We start from the raw sequence: 25,150 nt of genomic DNA on the forward strand, positions 1-25,150 counted from the left end.
AGCTATTGCAATGGTTAATTGCAGTGAGTGACAGTAGTGAAATATGCTTGATTGTTGGGGTAGCAAAATAGGAAAAAGAAATTGAATACAGTAAAGGTGGCATAAAAAGCAACAACATGGATACTGTCAGTGGAGTGCTTCTTTCAGCCTTTCCCAGGTAGATCATCTTAGGAATGTGAGCACAGAAATATTAAACATTCTCATCCCCCCTCCATACATACATGTGTGTGTGTGTATATACATATAAATATAATTACACATGCTGCAAAACATTGTGACTTCCATTTAAGAAGAACATCTGTGTTTTGAGAGGATTGTCAGAACGTAGCTGAAATTTCAGAAGTAACAAAAGACAGCTCCGTGAGCTATTTAATGTAACTTATATACATTCAGTGAGTGTCTGTATACTATGAAACAAGCAGAAATAGCTGCATGTGTTCATTAGGGTATAGTTAATTATTGACGAGATTTTAGTGCCTTCTGTTGCAGTTCTTGCAGAGAAATGGAGTTATTTGCCTGAATGTTGTTCTTAGAAGAACATTTGCCAGATAATCTGAAAATTCATACTGACTGGCTTCCTCCTGAATCCAGTTTCAGCCATTGAGGGATTGTTTGCTTCAAAGACAAAACTGATTTTGCTTCATGATTAATTTTGGGTTTTAGTCATTTCTGTTGATGTGTCCCTCACTTTGGGGGTGAGTGGGGGCTAAAGCATGAGGAGAGGGCCTGAGGAGAATAAAGAGCAATTCTGTTGGATCTTCCTGTTTTGTTCTGACTGTAAGCCATATGTACTGCCACCCCCTACTGTCTGTAGGAAGAGGTGTTACAGAGCCCCATTCTTTTCTTGTTATCACTGCCCCCTTGTGTAAGGGAAGAAATTGAGAGTTGTACTTTGGGAAACCGCTCTCCTCAGATTGTTCTGGATAGAGTGGTTATGGAGATTTATAATCACCTATTCAGAGTCTCAGGGCTTTAAACTTACTGTCAGTCAGGCTTCAGATTTAATATCTGTTTTTAATAGTATCCAATTATTGTCAGTAATTCAGATTGCTAAGAATGTTTTTCAGTATGTTTGAGACTATGGGACTACTAGTAGTGCTGCTAGTAATGCCCTACTCTTACATGGCACCTACTCTGTGCCAGTCCTGTTATGCAGGTTTTAATCGGTTCCAGCACCCTACGAGGTGTGTACTGTTATTTCCGTTTTACAAATGAGAAACTGAAGCACTGAGATGTTAAATATCTTGCCCAGGTTTATTTAGCTAGCAAGTGGAAGAGCTGAGTCTCAATTCAGGAACTCTGGCTGCACACTCTGTGCTCTTCGTAAGTGTACTCTATTGCCCTCTCAATCAAATTAGTGTTGACACACATCGTTAAAATGCAGGTGCCCATCATATAAAAGCAAATATATAGATGTGGATAAGCCCCGGTAGGTAGTAAGACACATAAATGTTAAGCCTACAAATACACCAAAAAATACTTAACAGTTATAACTGTAACTTACTCAGTTACAAATACACCAAATACACCAAAAAATACTTACGTTACTTATAACTGTACAAAAACACTTGGTTATTTAAAGTATGAATATTTCTCTTTAGGAATTTATTTTTGTAGTTTTATTTCTGGGATTATGAGTAGAGGAATATCAATACTTTTCATGTGGTTAAGGAAATATTTATGATGGAGATTTTTATTTTGGGGGGACATTTGGAGGTTGAAAGTTTTACTTTCAAGTAGTTTGGTGTGTGTGTGTGTGTGTGTGTGCACATAGTGTTCAGTAAAGGTTTACTGGTGCTTTTAAAGAAATAGTGTAGAGATCTCTGTGTAGAGCTATAGAAATAATTTTCTATAGAGAAATGATCTATTTTTCCTGTCTGCTTACATTTTTATGATCCTATTTAAAAAAGAATTAACAAAAATGGGTCAGATGCATATGTACTTTTTATCTTTTTCTTTAACAAATATTTGCTCAGGCTTTTCTTGCGCTTACTGTTTTATAGATATTGACTACATATGAAATAATACTTATAAAATGTATAAAATTTATAAAGTATAAAAGAATAATCATGCAGCCAACACCTATATACCTTCCACACGGTTTAAGAAATGAATATCACCTCCTATACTCAACAGTTATTTTCTTCTCTTAGTCAAACTTTCTGCCATTCCGTGAATCACATATCATGTAGTCAAACACTTCCTTCATTTTTATATACATTGTTTGATAAGGCAGTTCAATATAATCTACTGATTATGTCTGAGACTAATTCATGTATGTTTATATACTTTAGTGTATTTAATAAATTGTCATAGAGTCAAGTCCTGCTCTGTATTTATATTGGTCAATGGCTCATTTTAGCATACTTGAAAAACCTCATTTTGTGTTTGCATCTTTATCATAAGGTTTTATTAAGATGATTAAACGTTAGTAGATTATTTCCCTCTTCTGTCATTGATTCTTAACTGTCCTGTGCAAGCTCTCTAGCCACACCCCCCCCCCCCACTTCCTCATTAAGACCTTTGTTCTTTTAGTATTTTCTGAATGACTCTGTATGCATTGTTTTTAATGGAGAAGGAAGTAAGCCTGGAAAAGAGTATACTAAACCAGTGTTTCCAAAAGGGGAGTTTTAAGGTAGTCAATACTAGTTAGATTTAAGGAAGAACAAGTATGATTAAAAGAATGCGTCAAAATTCTCTCCTTGTCATATTTCTTCCTCTTAGAATTAAAATTGAATCTCTGGGATCTACTGATTGGGCACACTCATTGAATTATGTTGGATTGTACTTATACAAGGGCTTCCCAGGTGGCTCAGTGGTAAAGAATCCACCTGCTGATGCAGGAGATGCAGGTTCAATGCCTGGGTTGGGAAGATACCCTGGAGGAGGAAATGGCAACCCACTCCAGTATTTTTGCCTGGAAAAATCCCATGGTAAGGGTAACCTGGTGGGGCTACAGTCCATGGAGTTGCAAAGAGTCTAAAAGAGTCTATGTGACTAAGCAACTGAGCACGCAAACATGCCTATACAGGATCACCAGTGTTTTCTGTCATATTTGTACTGTTGGTACCCAGATTTTATTTCAAGGAACTAGAACAAACAATTGCAGATGGTTGTTTACTTTTCTAGTACTAGTCTGATCAAGGTAACATATTATAAAATAGTTTGAAAATTAGTTTATTCTTTAGAATTTTTTTTCTCAACATTGTATCTGCTCAGTGCCTATGGTTATCGAATACTGTTGTCATTTGGAAGGAAGACACTGGTGTAAATAAATAGTTTTGTCTTTGTTATAATACCATGAAAACACCACTGGGTTTATTTGAATAGCATCTTTTGCAGTAATTTGTATTAGATGAAGATTGTTTATGACTTAAAAAAATGAGTCAAGGAGCTGTTTGTGTGGTGATTGAGACTACATCATGACCTTGATGACTCTCTAAAGATTGATGGAGAGAAGTAGGTTACAAGAAGACCTCAAAGACTTAACGCTGTGTTTCCCCACCCAGTGGTCCTTTTTCTTCCTTTTAGAGGATATTTTTACCTTAAGTATTTCAGATTTAAGATAATGTTAGATGGAGAATGTGATATTTGGGCCTGGGTTTTAGAAGGCTAAAGCAGGTTGAGGATGTAATCAGAGGAAAAAAGTTTCTGGTGGGGACCTTTCATATTCTAGAAAGCTCTAAGTAAATAATTGTAATTCCATAATTTTTTTTCTGGAAGAACATTTCTTTTTTTAGGTCCATTTATTTTATTTACAAAATCTTTATAAGTCATTGAAAGCTGTGTTTGTGGATGTTCTAAGTATTAGGTAAGTTGCTTTTCTGTGGGCCACACTTACCACAGTATCTTATGTTCAGCTTCTGTTTGTTCTTGAATAATTAAGGGTAAACATGACTAAGTTTAAGAGGCAAAGAGTTAATTTGATGTTAGTAATTGCTCACCTTCTTTATCCCTGCCTTCCCCATGATACTAATTTCTGTCTTTATTGAGTGCACGATATATTCCACCTCTCAAATGCCTTTCTTTTGATCAGAACTTGCGAGATTCTGATGTCAGTTATTTAAACTGAGTAGTTGCATTATAGTGAATAATCTTGTTGGTATGTTTCTTTAAAAATTTAATTGCCGAGTCGGTGTTTATCTGACAGACTCGTCTTGTGCCTCCTTATGACACCCGTATTACGTCTAACTCTGAATTTTTTGACAAAATGTATTACTCGATTCTATCTTTTTTTTTCACCCTCAGAAGAGGTATCTCAAGTGGAAAGGTTTGGAGCACAGCATGTAAGAGAACATTCTTCCCTGTTTGGTCTCAGTCTCTCATATACATATTTTGTATACATATAACAAAGTCATTGTTATATGAAAAAACCATTGTTTTTCCAGGTAATCATGCTTATTTCTTTGTGTGTAATACCATGCTTACGTTATAATATATGATTATATCAGATGACATATCTGATCTGATAGAGGGACAACATGAAGAAATATGGCACCAGTTTTTTTTTTATCACCATGGAAACTCTTTTTCCCTTCCTTAGGATCTAGCCTTATAAGTGGATTAGTTATTAAGTTTAGAAATGGGAGTGGGTATGCAGATACTGTGATTTAATCATTTAGGCAGGAGACTCCACCTCAGATCTCAGCAAATTCCCTCTGCTAATTGAAGGAAGTCTCTTCTTAGCCCTTTGTTCCTAACCTTGTGTTTCGGGGGTCTCACAGTTTCTAGCTGTAATTGCTAGAAGTTTGATAAGGCAAAGTTAAGGAAGCTTGATGGGTATTTGTACTCTAGAATTCTATTTCAGTTCGAATTCCATGGAATCCTGTAGAACTCCTGAAGACTGTGAATTAGGGTGAATGAAGGTAATTAGCTTTAGTAGGCATGTGGGATGAAGACTTACTACCACACATTCAAATCCTGCTTCAGCGTCAGAGAATCTTAGCTCTTCCTTTTCAGGGATTTAAAGAGGAAGAGACTTCTTTGGAAGTTTCTCTTCAGACGTTGTTATATTGTAGGATGACAAGACTGTTGTTTGATTTTAAGAAACTTGAAATCTTAACAATCATGAGACCCCTTGTATAGTAGAGAGAACATGAACTTGTGAGTTTTTGAACCCTGAAAACAGGTTCAGATTATCGCTCTGTCACTTACTAGCTGTGTGAGGAGTTAAAACCTCTCTTGCAGGATTTTGATGATGATGAATAAAATAATGTCAGTGGAAAATCCTTAGGACAACATCTAATTCTTAATAAATATTCATTTTTATTAGGTTTTGGAGAGTGTCCTGGATTTCTGTTTTTTTGATGTTCTTCACATAATTCCTTCCCATGATATTTTACTAGTATTGTCAGTCTAGCTTTTCCTTGTTGTTTTGTCTTGCCCTTCTTTTCAGCCTAGTAAGTTATTTAAAAAAAAAAAAACTATGGTAATTGAGCTACTCATTAATTTAGTGTCTTGAAATTTTCATTTTTGAAAGATTTGATAAGAGCTGAGAGAAGAAGTTCTTGAATAAATGTAAACTTAAAAATAAAAACTCTTAGGCAGACTCCTAGTATGCATTTGTTTGTACTGTTTCCCTTTAAGTACCACATACTTGTGAAAAGTAATGTTTAATTTCCTCTGAAAATAGCAAACCATAACCCTTTTTGAAACATTGAGCCCTTTGGCAATTTTTTTTTTCAATTTGATCATGTGAACATTTTCTACTTTTACAAGCATTTCTCATTTTTGTGAATAATTGAAACTTCCTCTGTGTGATAAGTTTATCCCCTACTTGCCTGCCACCATGCGCCATGTTGTTAGCTTTTTGTAATTTTTCTCTTTAAAAAATTTGTGACAGTCAAGGTGGTTGATTGTCTTTTGTGATCTACTTTAAAAAAGGACTTCTCTATCTACAGTGTAAAATAATACACCAGAAAGAGTTTGCCCCTTTTTTTCCAGTATAACAAGCTAGTATTCAAAATCTCATTTTTTCCCCAAGCTTTGATGATTTCTATAACATTTTGCCCATTTCTGCTCATTTGTGTCCATATCATGCAAACACTAATTCATTGACTATTTTTCTTTAACATGACTCACTTTTTATCTTAGGTTTATCCTTGGTTGTCATAATATACACAACCTAATAAGTTTGTGCTAGTTGTAAGTTAAAAACTAGTTTATCATGAAGACATCTTGCCTTTAGAAAGGCCACTCATATGCAACTTTGGTTCCAGATTGGATTGTTTTGTATTTTTAAGTAAATGAACTTTATAATGGTACCTCTTCTTCTTTAGATAATGTTATTCTGTTTTTCCTTTGGATGTATCCAGTAGCCATTTATTGAGTGAGTGAGTGAGTGAAAGTTGCTCCGTCGTGTTCAACTCTTTGTGACCCTGTGAACTTAGTCCATGGAATTCTCCAGGCCAGAATACTGGAGTGTGTAGCCTTTCCCTTCTCCAGGGGATCTTCACAACCCAGGGATCCAATCCAGGTCTCCCACATTGCAAGTGGATTCTTTACCAACTGAGCTACAAGGGAAGCCCAAGAATACTGAAGTGGATAGCCAATCCCTTCTCCAGCAGATCTTCCCGACCCGGGAATCAAACCGGGGTCTCCTGCATTGCAGGCGGATTCTTTACCAACTGAGCTATGTGGGAAGCCATTTATTAGTTGTCAACAAATGTTAATTTGTCATTAATTACAGTAGATAACTGGTATCTCCTTCCCCCACCTTCTATTTAAAAAAAAAAAATTCCAAAAGTATTCCTCTGCTTGCAACCACGGAAATAAACAAACCAGGGATGAAGGAAGAAAAAAAATATTTTCCTCTCCTCCACTTTTACCCTTGTGGTAACCAGCATTAACTAACATTTCAAGTTTTTTTTTTTTTTTTTTTTATCATCTTTCTCTTTGCTCAGAAACCATTAAGCATGTGTGAAAGTGAAAAAGTGAAAGTTGCTCAGTCGTGTCCGACTCTTTGTGACCCCATGAACTATATAGTCCATGGAATTCCCCAGGCCAGCATACAGGAGTGGGTAGCCATTCCCTTCTCCAGGGGATCTTCCCAACCCAGGTCTCCCGCATTGCAGGTGGATTCTTTACCATCTGAGCCACCAGGGAAGCCCAAGCATATATATATGTATATAAACACATATATAGGCTTTTTGTAACTTGCTTTATTCATTTAAGAATATATCATGGCTAGCTCCAGCTTAGTAAATGAAACTCTAATTAATATTATAAAGCTGAATAACATTGCATAGCATATGACACCATAATTTAGTTTGTTTTTCTCCACCTGATGGATATTGTTTTCCTCTTTTTGCTATTATAAACATTAAGCCACTCTTATTCATGACTAGACAAGCAAACATTCTAAATAAAATATTAGCAGAATAAATCCAGCAGTGCATGTAAAATAGATACATCATGATCCAGTAGAATTTATTCCAGGGAAGCAAAGCTACTTAAATATTAACATTTTTTATATTAATGAAGTTAAAGATAAAAAGTATATGAGTATCTCTCTCTTTTGGGGTGAGTTGGGGGACTTTGTATTGTGTTTATATAAAACAGCAAAAGGAGATGCCTGCCCATTAGGACAGTAGTCTAAGTTTTGTACAATTCTTTGATCCTCAAAGTTAATAGACAAAAACCATTTTTCTGGAGTCTTTAGGAGGACTGTGTAGGACCTGGACCTTGACTCTGACCTTAGCCTCACTACCAGCTTTTGATTGCCAGAGTCTAGTCCTCTTGACAGTATGGAAATAAGCATACTTCTAGAGACTGGGATGGGTGATATGGATGAATGCCTGTCCAATTTAGGGCTGGCACTTTTTAAGACCTTTTATTTGATTACTTTTGGGCTTAATGACCACCTTGTTGACCTCTGTTCAGGTGCTCATTGTCTTGGAAACGTTGGCCTAAATTTTTCTGAGGGTTTTCTTGTTGTGCTTGTTGGCAGAATATGTGTTCCTTAGGATCTATTTTTCTTGAAGTCATTTCTAGGACTGGTCATATATGATATTTTTCTTGGATTTGGCCACATCTCTATTGCTAGCTGCAACTCTGGGAGTGTTGGAGACTGGAAAAAAGAGACCTTGACTATCTTAATAGGTGCCGAAAAACATTTGATAACATTTTGGAGTAATTTCCTCAGAGTGTGTGTGGCATAATTTCTGAATGCTTGCTTAGGTGAAGATGCCTTTCTTTTCTCTTGATCAGTTAAAGTGTATCTTGACTGGACATAGTGTTTTTGGATCATAATCATTTTTCCCCCTATATAATGTAGATTGCTTATTACCACTGTCTTTAAGCTTCTTGTGCAATAGATAAGTCTGATGCTAGTCTGATTCTCCTTTCAAGTATCAGTAACTCATTCTTTATCTTCTACACAAAAAGTCTTGCCACATTTATGTGCGCTGAGATGATCAGGTCTAATCTCATCATGTACTTTATCATTTTTATACTATGAGAAACCCAATAATGCCAGTTCATCTCTGATTTTATGGAGTCTATTTCCTATCTATATAGGTCTGTATTTCTCTCTTTCTCCCTTCAGTTTTTCTCTTCCTCTCTTCTTATTCTTTAATCTTTAGTGATAGTAAAATCATTTTGATCATTCTGAGTTAATAATTTCAGGTACACCTTGTACCTTTCAAAATGTAGTCTCAAATATTTTTTTTATTTCAGTGAAATTTTTTTTTTTAATTATTGTTTTTACTATATGTTCTGTTCCTTGCTTTGATCTTCTTCAGGAGTTCCTGTCAGTTGTATGTTCAGTCTTCTTTGCCATCTTCAATATTTGTCACTTTTTCTCAGATCTTTTTAGTCTATTTTTTGAGTTTAATTTTTTTCTCTTTTTTACTTTCTGTTTTTCTTAAGGGGCTATCTTTTTATTTACTCTTATTTTCATTTCTGGAATATGTCTTTCCTTTTATTTTTAATTTTTACTCGAGTCATGGCTCATTTTGAGTTTTTATAATTCTTGTATTTGTTGTTCTTTAATGTCTTATGTCATTTTCCTAAGGTCTTTTCTCATTCTGAAATAGCAGGTTTTAATTTTGATCTGTTATGTGGGTATGTCTTTGCAGCACACTTTTGTTGTCTGCAATGATGTTATTCTGCTTCATATTCTCTTTCTTTTTTTTTTTTTTTGGTTGCACTGGGTCTTCATTGCTGTGTGCCCAGGCTTTCTCTAGTTGTGAAAGGTGAAGCTACTCTCTAGTTTTGGTTCATGGGCTTCTCATTGTGGTGGCTTCTCTTATTGCAGAGCTTGGCCTTCAATAATTGCAGCATGACGTCTCGGTAGCTGTGACTTGCTGGCCCTGGGGTGCAAGGGCTTCAGTAGTTGTGGATCAGGGGCTCATTAGTTGTGGCTCGTGGGCCCTAGAGCATGCCGGCTTCAGTAGTTGCAGCATGCAGACTTAGTTGTGGCACATGGGCTTAGTTGTTCCACGACACATGGAATCTTTCTGGACGAGGGCTTAAACCCGTGTCCCCTGCATTGGCAGGCGGATTCTTACCCACTGTGCCACCAAGAAAGTCCCTATGTTCTCTTCTTATAACAACTTTATGTGGGATTGACCTTGATACATTTCTGTGACTCATTTTTACTTGAAATTAATTACACGAATCTTTTAGAGTGTGACTGGGCTCAGGAAAGGGTCTAACTTTTCTGAGCTTTTTATTCTGTTGTTTTTGTGTAGTGTTTAAAAATATGGGGGCTTGCTTTCTGAGATTTCTTGAAATCTTCTAGAGGAGATTCTCCTCTAGTAGTTCTGAACCTTCTCTTTCCTTCATTTCTCTTGCCTGATCTCAAACTCCACCCCTTTATGATCATGAAGCCCTTCTCTGTGCCTTCTGGCTCTTACTGTCCATCATCTGCAAAACTTCCCTTTTATCTTTAACTTTTTCTCTAAACAGCACTATCTTTGTTCTCTAACTGAAACTTACCTTTTGCCTGAGGGCACTTACTTCTCTTGGCAAGTTCTAAAGTGGTGGTTCCTTCTAGTGAGGTGGGTTAAGTATTCTGTTTGCTTTCTCATAGTTGCTTCTAGACTTCTGGGTTCACTGCTAGTCTCCTGCTACTCCATTTATAATTGTGGTGATTTCAGTATTCATATAGATGATCCTTCTGATTTTCTGGTCTCTTGACATTCTCTTCTTCACTGATCCTGTCTTCTCTCTCAGCCATTCACTCTATTGCACACTCTATGCAGATATTTTTAAAGTCTCAGTGCATCTGCATTAACTGGGGAGCTTTGGCAAACCAGAGGTGCCTAGGACTAACTCCCAGAGATTCTGATTTGCCTGGTCTGAGGTGTGGCCTGAGATAAGGTTTTTGACAGTTTTCCATGGTGACTTTAATGCACACTCAGGATTGAGAGTTGCTGTCCTAGAACTCGCTATCTCTCAAAATTACAACTTTCTATACTATCAGTTTCTGGCATTTTACTCTCCAACTACCACTTCTATTTTTTCAGGCTCATTTCTTTTATTACCCAGCAACCTTAATTCGTTGATCTCACAGGGACCTTTTAATTTACCACCTTTTCACTCTTCCTCAATGCATTCATGTCCTCAGTTTTTTCATTTTTACCCTCAAACTAGCTGAATTCCCATACTGCATCATTACAGTTGATCTCCTCCATCTGCCTCAACCCTCTTGATTTGACCTTTCTTCTTTGGTGGTTCTTGCCTGGTTAAAACTAACTCTACCAGGAATTTCCCTGATGGTCCAAGTGGTTAAGACTCTATGCCTCCAAAGCAGGGGGTGTGGGTTCAATCTCTGGTCCGGGAGAACTGAGATCCAGCATGCTGCATGACATGGCCAAAAATTTTTTTTTAATTCAAAAAGTTTAAAACCAGCTCTACCTGTTGTACTCCCATACAATTGTAGTTGAATGTGGCTGGAGCAGAATGACTGTTGACTTTCAATTCTTGGCCAGTACCAAATAACTTTAAATTCCTTGCTTAGTGCTGCCAAGCTCGCCTACTGTATTACTGTCATTCTTCCATACTCCCATTCACTTAGATGATCCTATCTTTCCCTTGTACTCAAATTTTCCACATTCCACTTTTTGTCTTCTCTTTCAGCTATTTTACTGAGAAAACAGAAGAAGTCTTCCCACCACCTGCATCTTCACCAGTGTTACTGTGAATTGTCTTTTCCTCTCTTGAAGGCCATTCCCACTGAGCTCGTCCATTAGAGCTCACCCCTTCTTGCCTTCTCAAAGACATTTTTCCTGTAATTCTTGTCTGTCTCTCCTTTTCTGGATCACTGGCAACAGAATAAAACCATTGTAATTTCTTTCATCTTAAAGAAACCTTCTTTTAACATTACTTCTTCTTCCAGCGACTTCCTCATTTCTTATCTCATTTATACCAGACTCTGCAGAAACAGTTGTCTTTGTTCACCGTATCAAACTCTCCTTTCTACAGCTTTATTGAGTTATTACCCACATTTAACAAAATTCGCCTCTTGTAACAGCATAATTCAATGATTATTACACATCACCATCATCCAGTTTTACAGTATATCTCTCACCCCCCCAAAATTTCTTTGAGCCTATTTGCATCCAGTCTCCATTCCCAGCCCTATCCCTAGGCAACAGAAAGGTCTGCTTTCTGTTTCTATAAATTGGCTGTTGGACATTCATATAAGTAGAATCACACAATATGTAGTTTTTTTTTATACTATTCAGTCTTTTGCTTCTATCTTTTCATCCAGCATAACGTTTTTGAGATTAATCTATGTTGCGCATGTATCAGTACTTTTATTTTCATTGCTGAATATTACTATTTTTTATATAGACATACTACATTTTGTTTATCCATTCACCAAATAATAGACTTTCTGATTTTTTTTCTGGTTTTTGTTTATCATGAACAATGCAGCTATAAACATTTGGGTACAAACTTTTTTTTTTTTTTAATGATTCACAGATGTTCTTTTTGCTTTTGAATATTTATTTATTTTGGCTGTGCTGGGTCTTCACTGCTGCACGTGGGCTTTATCTAGTTGCGGCAAGTGGGGGCTACTCTCTAGTTGTGGTGTGCAGACTTCTCATTGCATTGGCTTCTCTTATTGTGGGGCATGGCCTCTAGAGTGTTTGGGCTTCAGAAGTTGTGGCTCATGGACTTAGTTGCCACTTGGCATGTGGAATCTTCCTGGACCAGGGATAGAACCTATATCCCCTGCATTGGTAGGTGGCTTCTTAACCACTGGATCACCAGGGAAGTCCCTGAGTACAAACTTTGAGTGTGGTTGTATGTTTAATTTCTCTTAGATAAATTCCTAGAAGTGGAATTGCTGGGTTTCTGATCCATTTTAAGTTAATTTTGTATGTGGTGGATTTAAGCTTATTTTTCTGTGTATGGCTATTGAGTTGCCCCAATAACATTTGTTGGAAAGATTATTCTTTCTTCCTTTAAGTTGTCTTGGCACAATAAAAAATCAATACCTAGGGCATAAAAAGGGATTGTCAACCTCCTTTGGCTATCTTGACACCTGGAACTTGCTATTAAATCCCCACATAGTCCATTAGTCCATTGCTTGCTCCAAACAGGACTACAACCTCTTGGGGATACTGACTCTTCCTGTTCACTTGTCACTGAGATGGCTACTATGACTGGCAGTGCTGCACATTGAATCTTGTTTGGCAGTGGCAGCAGAGCTGCTGGTTTTCATGACCTTCCCACCATGGTTGAAGGCTGCTTGTTGCAGACAGCAGTTCTTTTTGGGAAGAAAGAGAATTCAGTTCAGTTCAGTCGCTCAGTTGTGTCTGACTCTTTGCGACCCCATGAACCGCAGCATGCCAGGCCTCCCCGTCCATCACCAACTGCCGGAGTCTATCCAAACCCATGTCCATTGAGTTGGTGATGCCATCCAACCATCCCGTCCTCTGTCATCCCCTTCTCCTCCTGCCCTCAATCTTTCCCAGCATCAGGGTCTTCTGAAATGAGTTAGCTCTTTGCATCAGGTGGCCAAAGGTGAACACCCAGGACTGATCTCCTTTAGGGTGGACTGGTTGGATCTCCTTGATGTCCAAGGGACTCTCAAGAGTCTTCTACAACACTACAGTTCAAAAGCGTCAATTCTTCAGCTCTCAGCTTTCTTTATGGTCCAACTGTCACATCCATACATCACTACTGGAAAAGCCATAGCCTTGACTAGAAGGACCTTTGTTGACAAAGTAAGGTCTCTGCTTTTTAATATGCTGCCTAGGTTGGTCATAACGTTTCTTCCAAGGAGTAAGCATCTTTTAATTTCATGGCTGTAGTCACCATCTGCAGTGATTTTGGAGCCCCCAAAAATAAAGTCAGCCACTGTTTCCCCATCTATTTCCCATGAAGTGATAGGATCGGATGCCATGATCTTAGTTTTCTGAATGTTGAGCTTTAAGCCAACTTTTTCACTCTCCTCTTTCACTTTCCTCAAGAGGCTCTTTAGTTCTTCTTCACTTTCTGCCATAAGGGTGGTGTCATCTGCATATCTGAGGTTATTGGTATTTCTCCCAGCAATCTTGATTCCAGCTTGTGCTTCCTCCAGCCCAGCGTTTCTCATTATGTACTCTGCATATAAGTTAAATAAGCAGGGTGACAATATACAGCCTTGACGTTCTCCTATCCCTATTTGGAGCCAGTCTGTTGGTCCATGTCCAGTTCTAACTGTTGCTTCCTGACCTGTGTATAGGTTTCTCAAGAGGCAGGTCAGATGGTCTGGTGTTCCCATCTTCCCTGGTGGCTCAGACGGTAAAGCGTTTGCCTGCAGTGTGGGAGACCAGGGTTCAATCCCTGGGTTGGGAAGATCCCCTGGAGAAGAAAATGGCAACCCACTCCAGTACTCTTGCCTGGAAAAGTCCATGGACTGAAGAGCCTGGTAGGCTACAGTCCATGGGGTCGCAGTAGAGTTGGACACGACTGAGCGACTTCACTTTCTTTCTTTTCAGAATTTTCCACAGTTTATTGTGATCCACACAGTCAAAGGCTTTGGCATAGTCAATAAAGCAGAAATAGATGTTTTCTGAAACTCTCTTGCTTTTTCGATGATCCAACAGATGTTGGCAATTTGATCTCTGGTTCCTCTGCCTTTTCTAAAACCAGCTTGGACATCTGGAAGTTCACGGTTCACATATTGCTGAAGCCTGGCCTGGATAATTTTGAGCATTACTTGTGTGTCAGATGAGTGCAGTTGTGTGATAGCTTGAGCATTCTTTGGCATTGCCTTTCTTTGTGATTGGAATGAAAACTGACCTTTTCCAGAAAGAGAGTAACCACAGGCAAAAACATGCCGCAGGCTTGCTTTGCTGTAATCATATGCTTTTAGTTGATTTCCAGAGTGCTTAAAAATCAAGATCTCCATTCTCTTTTGAACCCGTTCCAACGAGGCATATTCTCCCACCATTTCGCTGAAACTGCTTATTACGATCATCAGTGGCTTTCACATGGCTTAATCCATTGGTGGTTTTTTAGTCTCTATCTTGCTTGAAGTATCAGCACCATTTGATACAATTGATTACTCTCCAGTTCTTATGAGATGGATGAAACTGGAGCCTATTATACAGAGTGAAGTAAGCCAGAAAGATACAGAACATTACAGCATACTAACACATATATATGGAATTTAGAAAGATGGTAATGATAACCCTATATGCAAAACAGAAAAAGAGACACAGATGTACAGAACAGACTTTTGGACTCTGTGGGAGAAGGCGAGGGTGGGATGTTTCGAGAGAACAGCATCGAAACATGTATATTATCTATAGTGAAACAGATCACCAGCCCAGGTTGGATGCATGAGACAAGTGCTCGGGCCTGGTGCACTAGGAAGACCCAGAGGGATCGGGTAGAGAGGGAGGTGGGAGGGGGGATCGGGATGGGGAATACATGTAACTCCATGGCTGATTCATGTCAATGTATGACAGAACCCACTAGAATATTGTAAAGTAATTAGCCTCCAACTAATAAAAATAAATGAAAAAAAAATTGATTACTCTCCCCTGGGAAGGCTTTGGCTTCCAAGATGCCACTAACTCTTGGATATTCTGTGTTATGGATGCTCCATCTTAGTGAATTTCTTTCACTGACTCCTCCTCATCTTCCCAACCTAGAAGTTTAGTGTTTTAGGAATTTTCTCTCTCTTGAGAGTTTGGCTTCCCTTTTTGCTCTCTCAAGTGATGCCCTCTTCCTTTCCATCTTTATATAACTCTCATATCACTGGATCTAGAGATGGAGTAGATAGTCTTTTTATTCCCCTTTTCAGCATTCAAATCATTCTTCTCACTTTCTTAAAGTTATCTAGCTTTGATTCTCATGTCATCAGATTTTATTTGCTACCACCCCTTATTACTGCCATTGACTGCATCTCCTGTTTCATTCCCTACAATGACTTCTGAAGCTCACTACAGAGTAAGGCCAGACTTCACAAGCTAAGGGCATAGCCTTCTATAAGACTGCTCTCACTTCAGACACTAGCTGCATGTGTCTCCCTCAGTTCTCATGAACTGGCTACATATTTGAGAGTTCCTAATACTGCCTCAGATTTAATAATTCAGTAGAACAATTTATAGAACTCAGGGAAGTACTGTATTTATGGTTGTAGTTTTACTGTAACAAAAACGATATAAAGCAGAACAAGCCAAAGGAAGGGACACATAGGGCAAGGTCTAAGAGGCTCTCGAATGTGATGCGTCTGAAACAGGATATGTCACCCTCCTGGCATATCAGTGTGTTGTAGTACAGAGAGTTGCCAACCAAGGAAACTCATCTGAGCTTCAATGTACGCAGTTTTTATTAGGGTTTCAGTAGTAGTCATGATTGATTTAATCATTGACCTCTTTTAATTTCAACCTTCAGCCCTAACTTACCTTTGTGAAGATCAGACTGATACCGTGTGGCACAAAGCCTCAACCCTCTGATCATACGGTTGGTCTTCTTGGGGCAGCCAGTGCCCATCCTGAGTCAGTACCCTCTAACTTCCACCTAATTTCTCTGTTCCATTTTGTAGCTCACCCTTCAAGAGTTGTCCATATGCTCTTTCCAGATTTTTTCCTTCTCTTCTTTTTTCAGTTTTGAAATGAAAATATACAAGAAAGTTGGAAGAACAGTACAAAACAATGTCCTTCATGTATGTTCACCAGTTGTTAACGTGGGCGTTATTCTACCTGTGTACATTTTTTTTTTCTGAATAATTTGAGGGTAGGTTGTAGTCATGTGTTTACATCTAAAGACTATAGTATTTGTTTCTTTAGAATAAGGACATTCTCATCTATCTCCTATAATTTTTGAAATCAGAAAATTTAGTGTTGATATAATACTTTTATCTAATCCACAGTCCATGGTCAAATATTCTCTCTTCACCCAGTGTGTCCTTATAGCATCCCCCTCACCCTACCACTGTCTGGGATTCATTCCGGTGTCATGCCTTGCATTTTGCTGTTGGTTTAGTCTTTAACCTGGAGCAGTTCCTCAGCCTCTCTCATGTTTCTTGGCGTGGACGCTTTTGAAAGAGTAGAGGCAGGTATCTTGTAGACTGTATCTCAGTTTGGTTTGTCTGTTTCCTTAGATTATATATTTGCAGGGCAGGAATACCGTATAGTGATGTATCCTTCTCAGTGCCTCGGAGGCATGTAATTCTGATTTGACCCATTATTGGTAATGTTCACTTTGATTACTTGGTTAAAGTGGAGTCCACTGGGTTTCTTCACTGTAAAGTTACTATTTTCTTTTTTGTAGTATATAAGTAATTTGTTGGAAGGTATTTTGAAATTATGTAAATCTCTTGTTGCTCATCAAAATTTTACCTACCAGTTTTAGCATCATTAATAATTCTCACTGGAATTAATTATTACTCGGTTGGTTGCCAAATGAGAGTAACGCAGCCTCTTTGTCTGTACTTATTAGTTGATCTTCTGTTATGACAGAGCCAGCCAAACCTCCCTGCCTCTATTCCTTGAATTACAGTATGAGCTTATGGGTTCCTACTTTATTTAGCAGGTTATGATCTATTCCTATCATTTATTTTGCTGTTCAAACTGTTCCAGGTTTTCCCAGTGGATCCAGCTTCAGGCTGGCTCCTTTGTTATGTGTCCTTATCATTATTATTATTGCTTCCTTATTTTTTTTTGGAACAACATGATATCTGGTCTCCTATTTTGCTTTCCTACCCCAGCAGTAGATTCAAATGCTTCTCAATATGAAACCTTAGATTCCTTTTTTTTCTTCTTCTAATTGAGGTATTATTTATAAGCAGAGATATGAACATTCAGTTTAATAGATTTTGGCAGCTGTGTACATCTGAATAAGTATAATCACAGACAAGATGTAGAATATTTCTGTCTTTGAAGTTTACTCATAACGTCTTTCTGTCCAGTCCTCCTGCCCCACAACTGAGAGGCAGCACTTTTTTAAACTCCTTCTACCATAGATTAGTTTTCCTTACACTTCTACTTCATGTACTTGGAATCATACATTCAGTGTTTTTTGGTTTGACTTCTGTCACAGTCTGAGTCCAGTCATGAGAGACAAACTATATAGTAATTTGAGCATCAAACATTTAATATAAATAATTATTGACTATAACAGAGAAATGCAGTAATGAGGCATTGGATAGTAAGAAGTAAAGAATGTGTGTGTGTTAGTCTCTTAGTCGTGTCCGACCCTTTGCGACCCCACAGACTGCAGCCTGCCAGGCTCCCCCATCCATGGAATTCTCTAGGCAAGAATACTGCAGTGGGTTGCCATTTCCTTCTCTGAGAAGTAAAGAATGTAGGAATATTAATAGCTGTACGGAGAGGCCACTACTCCAGGGTAGAGTACTCTCCCCAGCTGCCAGCTGACATCCAGACCTTGTTGAAAATTTCTCTACTGAATGGTGGAGAAATTTCTGTGACACCACACTGGCAGAACTTTCTGGAAGTCTCCCCTTCAGAACTCACTGAAAATTCACCCCGCCAAGGAAGGCTATACAAGGGAGAGTCTCACCAAAGGTAGTTCACTATAAAACCAGCAGAGGGAGGGTCTTGGGAGGTGGTGCAGGTCCTGGGTCCTCGTGGCCACTGTGCAGTCCACAAGCCGAATCCCGGAGAAGCTGTAGGACAGCGCGGGCGCCTCATGCTAGAGAAGGTGCCAGTGCCGTGGGAACCGGGTCCTGGAGAAGCCGCGCACACCGTCCGGGCCTGCTGAGCAAGCACGCTGGGATCCAGAAACAGAATGCTTTCCTCCCCAAGTTTTTACTACAGCTTCTACTGACAAAGCTTCACATTGTGCCAGCTGGCAAAGGAAAAAAATATTTAAAGGCCTCAGATCCATTTCCACAGAGCAGGCAAAAAAAAAAGATGAATTTGGAACTGAGAGGCACAATTGGATTATTAGTGCAGGTTACATTTTCTTACTTCTTTGGAATCTTTTAAATTTTTGACCGTATGCTAGGCATCTTGTCTAAAAGAATAGTAGAGACGAAGTGATACTGTTTACCTCCAGAGAAGAGCTTATGCTACCTCTGTTTAGGAAGTAGATTGGAAGGCTGAGTTGTTCTGATTTATCTTTGACCTGTGGCTGGGCCTTGTTGTAGCTGAGTTTGTTTTAGTTCGCTGTTTGCTTCAAATGTATTGAGGGTGGTGTCAGCACTGATTTTTGTCCAGAGGGCTTGGTATCTGACCACTGGGGTTTTCAGAGATCTCTTGAGCTTTACAGTTGTGCCCCCAGCTTTTTGAGATGAGTAATATTTCTCTCTGTTTTATAGCCTTGGCTGCCAAATGTTTTTGCTTTGTCTTTCCTGTCTTTGTTCTCAAAATTTAGCATATACATGCATATTTTATCTTTCTTACAGGGAAAGTATTTGCATACTATAATACTCATGTTTTGCTTATTTTTTTTTTTTACTTAGCATATGATAAAATCATTTTCTATTTCTTCATAGAGAACTTTATTCTTTATTATTATTTTTTTGATCAGTTGTATATAGTACTCCATGGTGTATGTATTTATCAGTGGTTTCTTTAGTCAGGCTCCCATGTTTGGATATGTGTGTGGTTCCCATTATGTTGCAGTAAGAAATTATACTGTGATGAAAAATCTTTATGTATTTTCACATCCTTGGAGTATATTCTCTCTCCAACCCTTTCCAAACAGAATTTTGCCCTCAGTATTCCAGTGCAGCTTCTCTTATTGAGGACTTCAGCGACCTCCATGTGGCTAAATACAGTAAACAATTCTAAGTCCTCATCTCATATGAACTCAGGCTGCACTCACTCCCGTGATAGTCTCACTCAGTCTTATGTCTTTATTTACTATCTACATGTTGATAACTCCCAGATGTCTGTATCTAATCCAGATTTCTTTCCCAGATTCCAGACTCATATATCCAACTGCTTACTTGACATTTCTACTTGAGTGTCTTATACATATCTCAAGCACGTTTGTCTGGAATTAACTTTTCATTGTTACTTCTGAGAAGTAAAGAATGTAGGAATATTAATAGCTGTACGGAGAGGCCACTACTCCAGGGTAGAGTACTCTCCCCAGCTGCCAGCTGACATCCAGACCTTGTTGAAAATTTCTCTACTGAATGGTGGAGAAATTTCTGTGACACCACACTGGCAGAACTTTCTGGAAGTCTCCCCTTCAGAACTCACTGAAAATTCACCCCGCCAAGGAAGGCTATACAAGGGAGAGTCTCACCAAAGGTAGTTCACTATAAAACCAGCAGAGGGAGAGTCTTGGGAGGTGGTGCAGGTCCTGGGTCCTCGTGGCCACTGTGCAGTCCACAAGCCGAACCCCGGAGAAGCTGTAGGACAGCTTCCATCCCCCACCCCCAAGCCCCATCTATTCAACCTGTAGTCTTTTCCACCTTGCTGATGGCGGCTCCATCCTTCTACTTGTTCAGAACGTCGAGTCATCCCTGATTTCTCCCTTCCATTCCCGGTATCCAATCTGTCAGGAGTTCCCTTGGCTATACTTTCAAAACATCTGGAATCTGGCCACTACTGACCACCTCCACCAGGTCTGAGCTATTAATCATAATAATGCTTACCTGGATTACTGTACCCAGCCTTCTAACTGGTTGCTTCTACAGTTTCTTTTCAAAACGGCAGCCAGAGTGATCTTTTAAAAATATGTCAGATCATGATTCTTCTTTAGTATCTGCCCTCTGACTTCCCACCTTACTCATAATATAAGTTAAAGTTCTTCCAGGGGTTAATAAGGCCTAGACATGGTGGCTCAAGTCGTTTCTGTGATCTCATCTATGTTCCTAACCCCTCTCCTGCCTGCTGATCCCTTGTGCTCAAGGTACACAGGCCTTCTTACTGTTCCTTAAATAAGCCCAAGCATCTTTCTGGCTTAATGACCTTTGCCTTTGCAGTACTATTTCTGCTGCCTAGAATTTTGTGCCCCTTGCATAGCTTGCTTCATCATCCTCTTTGGGTTTTTGCTCATCTCTTTACAGTTGCAACCCTCTGACTTCTCTTTCCCTCAACCCCCCAGTATTCTTGTCATTGTTGCCTGCTTTTTTTACCCCCTTGAAGAGTATCATGTTGTGACATATACTATATACAAGTTACTTATTTATATAAATATTTATCAAGATCCTGAGCTCACTAAAGGGATTGCTGACTGGTTCCTTGCTATATTCTCAGCACTTGAAATAGTGTTTGTCATGTAGCAGATAATCAGTAGTTGTTGAATGAGTAATATTGAATGAATGAATTAGTCCTGTCGGGAGCTCAGAGCTCTTTAAATGTTAAGCTTAAATCATTTTTTTCAACATACAGTGGTTCTCAAACTTTAGCCTGCCTCATGGTCAGAAGAAGGAAAAACTGAAATTTCCATTTACTATAGAAGTACAACTAGAATAATTATTTAAATATTATAAATGTATGAGAAGATTATCAGAAAAAAAATGGTAGAAAAAAATAGGATTTTATAGGGCTTTCCTGGTGGCTCACTCTGAAGAATCTGCCGATGCAGGAGACACGGGTTCGATTCTTGGTCCAGGAAGATCCCACGTGCTGTGAAGCAGCTAAGCCCCTGCACTACATCTATTGAGCCTGTGCTCTAGAGCTTGGGGAACCGCAGCTGCTGAAGCCCTGGAGCCTGTGCTCCACAACAAGAGAAGCCACTGCGATAAAAAGCCCATGCACTACAATTAGTACCTCCTGCTCGCTGAAACTAGAGAAAAGCTTGTGTAGCGATTTAAGACTCAGCACAGCCAATAAATAAATAGAAGTAAGAAAAATAGGATTTTAATAGATCTTGCAGGACTCACAAAGTGAAGGAAAGGGGTATTAGAGGGGGACGAGGATAATTTGTAGAGAATATAATTTAAAGAGTAAATAGAATAAATATGTTGCTTAGGTGGCAGGAAGGGATCTGACAGGGTGTAGGTGAGTGGGGTTTAAAGTTGTTAGTAGGTGAACTTTGTTCTTTTTTGTGGGGGTGGTATTCTTTACAGACTTTAAAAAAAGATTTAAAAAATTTTAAATTGTAAGATAATTGCTTTACAATAAATATTGTGTTGGTTTTTTGCCATACTAAACTTTGTTCTTAAAGCTTATGTCTCTCTTTACCCCTAATTTTATTTTCTGACTCTGTCTTGATCTGTCTTCACACTTTGTCTGCTTCTTTCCCTGATTGTAGAATTGCCTATCTATTCTGACTGTCTTGCTTTATATTACATTACATACTCTTCTATATTCTGATTCAGAAAATTATCTTGGTAGTATTGTCCTTTGGCTGCGTGTGTTCATGCAGTCGCTTCAGTCGTGTCCAACTCTTTGTGACCCTATGGACTGTAGCCCGCCAGGCTCCTCTGTCCATGGGATTCTCAAAGCAAAAATACTGGAGTGAGTTGCCGTGCCCTCCTCCAGGGGATCTTCTCCACCCAGAGATTAAACCTGAGTCTCTTATGTCTCATGGATTGGCAGGTGGGTTCTTTACCACTAATTTGTAATTTATTTCATCATTTTAAGGTAAGAGCTCTGTTTTTTTTTTTAGACAAACTAATTTTTTTCTTAGTCTTTATCTGTGATTAAGTCTCCTTTAAAATCTTTACTCTATCTAAAATAGAATTCTTAGTTCTAGTTGTATTTACTTCCTGCTCCATCCCTCTTATCTGAGCCTTTATTTTCTAATTTCTTACAGCTGTCTCAGGTTCGTATAGATTCCATAGCATCTAGGATTTGCACGTTGTGGTGTGGATGTGCTGTAAATATTAGTGAATGAACTTATAAGCTATAATAATAGAATTTCTACCCAGTTGCATTTTTTTCTTCTACCTTATCAGGGATACCTTTCTTGATTAAAGCCATTCATTCTCTGAGCCTATATTGATGGAATGTTTATCTTAATGAGTACATTATAATACCCCATTTTTAATAACTGGGTGGTGTGATATATACGTGTATGTGTGTGTTAGTTGACATCCTACTGTTGAATTGCTTTACTGATGAATAATTTAACATATTCTGCTAAATGGGAAGTTTTGTGGAATAATTGTTTTTACCTATCTTTTGGATGGATTCTTTGCCTGGAGCTTATATACACTACGTTAGAATGTGACAGCTTCATGTGATGGAAGCCCAAGTAGAGTGATTTAAACAAATAGTTTGTTTTATTTTTTTCCCTTTGGGTAACAGGAAATATGGATATAGGCAGTCCAGGGTTTATGGCATTCCCACCATGCCATCAAGAACACTGGATCTTTCTGTGTTTCTTCCCTGCTATCCTGGGAGGGTGGCTTTTGCACTGTGGATTGCAAGATGGCTGTTTCCTCCCCAGACATCTTAGGTTTTTTTCTTTTTTTTTCCTTCTATTTTTTTAGTAGCAAAACAGTAGTTTTCTTTCAGTCCTTGCTCCTAAGCCACATGCTTTTGTCTTATTGGTTACCACTGGGTCACATGGCTGCTGTAGGTAGGGAGTCTGGGAATTTGATATTTTAGGCATTACAGATGAGTAATCCAAAATTAGTGTTATGTTAGCAAGGAAGGAAGTTAGAATTTGGGGAAGGCCACTTTAGCAGTTGGTGGGTGGTATGCAGTCACACAACTCTCCATTCCTTAAAGCAGCCTTGCAAGTTAGATGGTGTGTTGTTTGTTGCAGAGTAGAAACTGGGAGTCAGAGAGGCTGAGCAATTTTTTCAGAGTCATATAGCAAGTAATTGATAGAGTCAGGCTATGAATATATGTAAATCTCTCTCCAGTGACCATGCTCTTTCCATTACATGAGCTCTTTATATTGTCCTTTTAGCAGTCTTAAGTAAAGATTTTGTACAAATAGTATTTAAGATATCTTAATAAAATGTGATTTTTTTTTAGACTAGTTTGTTCCAGTTTAAAAAATTATAGTGAACACCAGAGGGTTTCTGATGCTTGATCTTCTGGATATGTAAAACTGATGAGATTCTTGTTATGTCAGAATCAAGATAAATTGTGAATGCTTTGAATAACTTTTTTGAGGTTCAGATAGAGAATTATCACGAGGACTGTGCCTGACTCTTCAAATTACCCAGGCATAATAATATTTAATAATCTGAGGATTGTCAGAAAGTGAATCATTTCGTGTTTGTTTTTTGTTTTTTTTTACTGAGTTCATTAGTGTTCTGTGATTTATAATCACCAAAACACCTAAATACTATTGCAGTTGACCCTTGAACAACATGGGTTGGAACTGCACGGATCTACTTGTACTTGGATTTTTTTCCCAGTAGTAGATACACATCAGAAGTTGGTTGAATCTTTGGATGAGGAGCTGTTGATACAGTGGAGCTTCCTAGGTGGAGGGCTGACTATAAGTTATAGGTGGATTTTCGACTGCTCCAAAGTTGTTCAAGGGTCAGTTGTATTTCTTAGCATATCTGACCAAAAAACCTAATATGTCAAACCATAAAATGTCCCCAGTCTTATATTGATCAGTGTCCTCAAATTGGCAAAATAGTACCCATTTTGTTTTATATCCTTTAAATTTTTTATTTGCAAATATTGTTACTTCATATACCTGTTTGGACTGCATCTTTTTTCCCTTTGTAATCTTACTGGTAACTAATTAAAATGTGTTTGTGTAACTTACTTATAAAGATGTCAAAGAGCTTATAATAAGATATGTATAGGTGGATATATGACAACAAGTAGAAATTGTTAATTGGGAGAAAAGCCTAAATTCTCTTCTTCTCCACTCTCCTCGTCTGCCAGAATTCAAATCTGGGCCTCAAGATTTATAATTTGGTTGGGGAAGAAGGTTTGTCTTAAGGAATAGTGGGAATTTCCTTATCTTTCCCAGTGGGGAATCTTTGAATGTCAGAATAATTAAACTTATCCATTCAGAAAATATTTATTGAATTTTATATGCCAGACATGCTAAAGACATCTTAAAACATTTTCTCATAGTATATAGGGAGGAAGTGATTACAGGCACAGGTTTGGGAGTTTGACAGATCTGAGTTCACTTGTTTTATTTGCTGGGTGTGTAATTTGTGGCAAGGTATTTGATCCTTGGAAGCCTCAGTTTTTTCATCCTATAAGATGAAAAGATAAGACTCATTTCATAGGATTTTGTGGTGAAATGAATGCAACTAGAATGCTTTGCCCAGTTTCTCATTTCATAGGATTTTGTGGTGAAATGAATGCACCTAAAATGCTTTGCCCAGTTTCTGGCTAAGTGAGCATTTCAATAATTATCTGCTGAAGTGATGATGATGAAGATGTAGTAGGGAGTAAATACAGTGGAGGGAAAGGGGGCGCGTGAGATGGGGACAGGATACTAAAACGTAGAAATAAGAGAAATAACATGATTAGAAAAGCATATTAGGAAGATTGCACATCCTCCGTGGTTTATATAGTCAACATAGTAAATCTCTACTAAATATAATCTTTTTGATTGACCCGTGGTATTTCTGCTTGATGAGAACAATAATTTTTCTTGCAAGTAAGGGACAACTCTCTGGGAAATCAGATTACTTTAGTCTCAGAATGTCTTAGACTGGACCTACTTTCTTGCTTTAATTGCTTTTTTGTAGATTTTCTTCAGCTTTCCTCATACTATACTTACACTTAAGCTTCCCCTATATAATAATGAGGTATTTTTCTGGTTGTATGTTGAGAACAGCAATGGTGTTCATGTGTAAGAATGAATTTTTGAAGTTTAAATGCAGTTGATGTACAGTGAGTTT

At 38.3% G+C, this 25,150-nt stretch overlaps 2 protein-coding genes across 6 annotated transcripts in view; one reads left to right on the forward strand and one right to left on the reverse strand.

Annotated features, from left to right (window-relative positions):
- Window positions 1-15,942, reverse strand: part of LOC122693253 (translation initiation factor IF-2-like) — a 47,869-nt gene extending 31,927 nt beyond the window's left edge. Inside the window, exon 1 of the mRNA XM_043900795.1 lies at window positions 15,855-15,942. Coding sequence (XP_043756730.1) covers window positions 15,855-15,942 — 88 coding nt within the window. The remainder of the gene's footprint in view (window positions 1-15,854) is intronic.
- TANC2 (tetratricopeptide repeat, ankyrin repeat and coiled-coil containing 2) overlaps window positions 1-25,150 on the forward strand; it is a 371,488-nt gene that overhangs the window by 1,547 nt on the left and 344,791 nt on the right. The window lies entirely within an intron of this gene.

This window comes from Cervus elaphus, chromosome 5 (assembly GCF_910594005.1).
Source record: "Cervus elaphus chromosome 5, mCerEla1.1, whole genome shotgun sequence".
Lineage (NCBI taxonomy): Eukaryota > Metazoa > Chordata > Mammalia > Artiodactyla > Cervidae > Cervus > Cervus elaphus.